At 33.1% G+C, this 4,147-nt stretch overlaps 1 protein-coding gene across 1 annotated transcript; it reads left to right on the top strand.

Moving 5' to 3' along the window:
• The first annotated feature begins 533 nt into the window (after positions 1-533).
• LOC107920751 (GDSL esterase/lipase CPRD49) lies at positions 534-3,851 on the top strand. Its single transcript, XM_016850594.2, has 6 exons — positions 534-865; positions 1,497-1,574; positions 1,765-1,905; positions 2,202-2,278; positions 2,370-2,519; positions 3,415-3,851. The coding sequence occupies exons 1-6, from the start codon at positions 755-757 to the stop codon at positions 3,626-3,628; spliced, it is 771 nt and encodes a 256-aa protein (XP_016706083.1). The 5' UTR covers positions 534-754; the 3' UTR covers positions 3,629-3,851.
• The last annotated feature ends 296 nt before the right edge of the window (positions 3,852-4,147 follow it).

Raw genomic sequence — 4,147 nt, 5'->3', positions numbered from 1 at the left:
TATGTTATACTGAGATGATATTGTTAATATGGAAAATATGTTTTTTAAAACAATAAATATTTTTCCAATCACATTTCGAAGCCTTGAATATCTCAAATTAAAGAGTTCACGAGTTGTCTATTGTGGTTATGTTTGACATAGTTCTCTCAAATAGTATCATACCCCATGATATAGTGCAAGAAAGCTTTTCGTATTTGTATAATTAGGATCGACTTTATAATATTTGGATTCAGATCCAAATAGTCAGTAACTTTAATTATAAAAGCTTATATAAATTTAATTTAGAGAAAGATCCTTTTTTATAATACGTAAAAATTGAGTAAAAAATAATATAAATTTTATAATATATAACATTTATAGAAAAATATATTAAGGGTATTCTCATCAGTTTAAATTTTTTTTGAATCCGTGTTTTTATATATATTATAAATAGAGATTATAAATATCACATAATATTTATTTTTTAAATTTTATAATTTAAATTGAATGGTTGATTTTTATTATTATTATTTAATTTTTCAGCTTCTTAAAACAGTAAAAATCAAAGAGGAAAAAAAAAAAGGAAGGTGGGTGTAGTTGGTTTTCCAACTACCGAAGCAAAGCTGAAATATAGTCATAAATATATGGCAGAGAGGAGATTGGGGGCAAAAGCCTGATATCATTATAGTCTCCAATTTGATCTCCATTGACATTCTAAGGGATTGTCAAAGAGAAACCTCAAAAAGAAAGGGTGTTCAAAGAGAAGAGAAGAGAAATGGTGGGTCCAGTTAGGCCACAGTTCGTCCTCTTTGGTTCATCCATTGTTCAACTTAGTTTCAGCAATGGTGGATGGGGTGCTATTCTTGCTGACGTCTATGCCCGCAAAGTACTTTTTTTCTCTATACTTGCCCCCTTTTTTTCTGGGTTTTTTTCAGTGTCTTTGTTGAGCTATGTTTTGTTAGCATACGGATTAATTGATTCACTGTTTATGTGTATATTTAATGATAAATGATAATATGGGTCATTTGATTCTAAAATAAGAAAAAAGAAAGTTTCTTTATTGACGAGTGATCTGCTTTGTGTGCTTGTTTTAGTGTGTGTTCTTGTTTTATGTTTGGTTAGAGAGAAAAAAGAGAAAGAAAGTATCTTTTTCCTTTCTTTCTTTCTTTCTTTCATATGAGGGAAACATGGGAGAGAGTTTAATGCCAGTGATGATTTTTTTTTATGCTTTAATGCATTATAATTAGCAATTCTATAATTTTGGATGAATTGAAGGAGGGAAATTGTGAATTGTTAGTATGGATAGTGATTTTTGAGAGTGGTAGAATGGAAAATGAACATGATCTAGAAATAAAATTCCAAAATTTATGATGCTAAGTGCATTTTGTTTAATTATTTTATTTCCTCATGAAATTCAGCCCTCAAATTATTTGATCTCATTATTTTCCAGTCTCTTAATTGTGTGTGTGTGGGTTGTGTTCTACGGGAATCATGCTTTATTTGCTATCCTCTCGCAGGCCGACATACTTTTACGAGGATATTTCGGATGGAATTCACGACGTGCCATACAGGTTCTCGATCATGTTTTCCCAAAGGTACTAAAGTTTTAATAGTTATTACATCAAACTTGTTGAAATAGTGATTGATGCTTATGGAACAGCAGTGTATTGTCTAATTTGATTCACTAGGATGCTGCTTTTTCGTTATACGAATCGATTCTTAATCTGTATCGTCTATGTATGATTTGATATTAACATCATGGTTCTGTTCTTTCGCACGTTACAGGATGCTTCTAGACAGCCTGAATTGATAATAACTTATTTTGGCGGTAATGACTCGATGGGGGCTCATCCATCTGGCCTTGGCCCCCATGTTCCACTTCCTGAATATATCGAGAACATGAAGCAAATAGTGAATTATCTGAAGGTATTTTTCTCAAATCTCTGCATATCTCCGATTGAGGTTGATACATCAATGTAGGATTTACAAGAAACTGACTGTTCTACGAGTAGTAAAGCAATACTTGCAATATAAGACCTGAATCCTGTAGCTGTAAGCACGGTTGAGTGTTTATTTTCGCAAGTAGTTGGAGATAATGAGAAAATGGCTTCTAATGCATCGGATTTTCAGTTCTTCCTTTATTTGCTTGTATTTCTTATAGCAGGTCTTGGTAAACAAGCAATGGTCATTTCTATTTTTTGTTCTTTTTTTCTGAAAACCAGGGCCTTTCAGATTCGACGCGTCTCATATTTCTTACTAGTCCTCCGGTCAATGAAGAAAGAGTAAATAAATACGCAAGGTGCTGTAATGCATTTTTTTCTGTGCCCTTTTTTCCCCACCTTATTTCTTATTACAAAATGTCAATCTAAGACGTCCTTGTGGTAAATCAGTGAACATTTTAGCCACCTTGTTCGAACAAACGAGTTATGCCAGACATATGCTGATGCTTGTGTAAAGCTCTGCCAGGAACTGGACGTAAAGGTAGTCAATCTTTTTACTGCTTTTCAACAAAGAGAGAATTGGATGACCGATTGCTTCACGTAAGTTTTCTCGTCTGTGTTTTAATCTTTTTTCTTGATGCAATCACATTTTTAAAGTTCATTGGCTTTATTTGTGAATCATCTATGTGCTTCACTTTCCACTTTAGGGAACTTTCTTTTTGATACAGTACCTTGTCGTCCACTTGTGTTCTAAAGTTATGAGAACTTTGATTTTTCCTTATTCACATGAAAAATATTATTCGATGAAAGAGTCATTCGATGAAAGAGTTGAGGATTTTGCTGTTGTTAAAAGATAATAAAAGGGTAAAAGTACCATGTAGGTCTTTGTAAGAGTTGGATTGCATTTTGCCCCCTCTAGTAAAAAAATGGACAAATTAGTCCCTGTACGTTAGATCAAAGAGCGAATTGGTTTTCCTGCTAAAAATTGGTCCTTATATGTCAGAATGAGGTATACGTGACACGTCACGTATAACTGTTTGGTTATTTTGCCAACCACGCCAGTTTTTAACTGTAGAAATGGATGAAAGTTTTAATAGAAGGACCAGTTTGCTCTTTATTCTAATGTACAGGGACTAATTTGTTCATTTTTTGAGTAAATGGGGTAAAAATACAATCTGGCTTCTAGTACAAGAATTTTCATGATACTTTCGCCTAATAAAAGAAGGGAACATGAGGACATTAAGAATATGTAGAGTGATCCATGACTGAGAACTGAGTCCAAAGTAGAAGGAGAGGCTGAAACCAAAATTCTTAGTCAGTGTACTCGAATGAAGCTTAATGGTGCTCGAATGTAAATCTTAGGGAGACCAAAATCGAACTGTAACTACAGTAGCAGTAGGTTTGTTTCTTTTAAAGTTTGTCTGTTCATTAATTTTCGGAAATGAAAGTGAAGCTTATATCGAAATTGAATTATTGAATTTATGCTTTTCGACAGAGATGGAGTTCATCTATCTGCTGAGGGGAGCAAAATAGTGGTGGCAGAGATACTAAAAGTACTGAAAGAAGCTGAATGGAAGCCATCTCTGCATTGGAAATCCATGCCAACTGAATTCGCCGAGGACTCGCCTTATGATATTGTTGGCGCTGATGGGAAAACCACGTTGAATCCGTCCGAATGGACTTTTCACCGAGAGATTCAATGGGATTAGAGTTCAGAGTTCTGTTTAAGATCATGATCTCCAAATCCCATGGAAATTAAAGGAAGACAGAGTTCAATAGATAAACAAGATTTGTAGGAAGGACTGAACTATAACCATTTTAGTCCTAGTTGCTTCTTGCAAAGCTATCAAGAGTTTAATTCCATTTAGTGCAATATATATACATATGGTTCAATTCCTCATAAATAAACCTAGAAACACCTATTTCAAGCAATACCAAGAATATATATATACACCTTTTTAGATCAATATGATAGAGATATTGAACCGATTTTAAAAATTTCTTTTTAGATCAATATGATGAAGATATTGAACCGATTTTAAAAATTTACATGCATGAAAAATATAATACTTACCTCTTAACCATTTGATTGTTGGCATGAAAAATATACATTATCTTATGTTGCATGTTTATTCATATCATGCATGTTTTTCTAGAGGCATTAAAAAAATATGGTTTTGGAACTGCGCATGAACTTTGGTTTAATATGTAATACTATATATGAATTT

Source organism: Gossypium hirsutum, chromosome D13 (genome assembly GCF_007990345.1).
Source record: "Gossypium hirsutum isolate 1008001.06 chromosome D13, Gossypium_hirsutum_v2.1, whole genome shotgun sequence".
Classification (NCBI taxonomy): domain Eukaryota; kingdom Viridiplantae; phylum Streptophyta; class Magnoliopsida; order Malvales; family Malvaceae; genus Gossypium; species Gossypium hirsutum.
This window is presented reverse-complemented; position numbering and strand designations above follow the sequence as displayed.

What these genes read in the sequence shown, in the direction of transcription:
- LOC107920751 (XM_016850594.2), top strand. Translation starts at nt 755, where the DNA reads ATGGTGGGTCCAGTTAGGCCACAGTTCGTCCTCTTTGGTTCATCCATT. An exon ending in AAATAGTGAATTATCTGAAG is followed by an intron (nt 1,906 to 2,201) that starts GTATTTTTCTCA and finishes TCTGAAAACCAG; the next exon opens with GGCCTTTCAGATTCGACGCG. An exon ending in AGAGTAAATAAATACGCAAG is followed by an intron (nt 2,279 to 2,369) that starts GTGCTGTAATGC and finishes GTGGTAAATCAG; the next exon opens with TGAACATTTTAGCCACCTTG.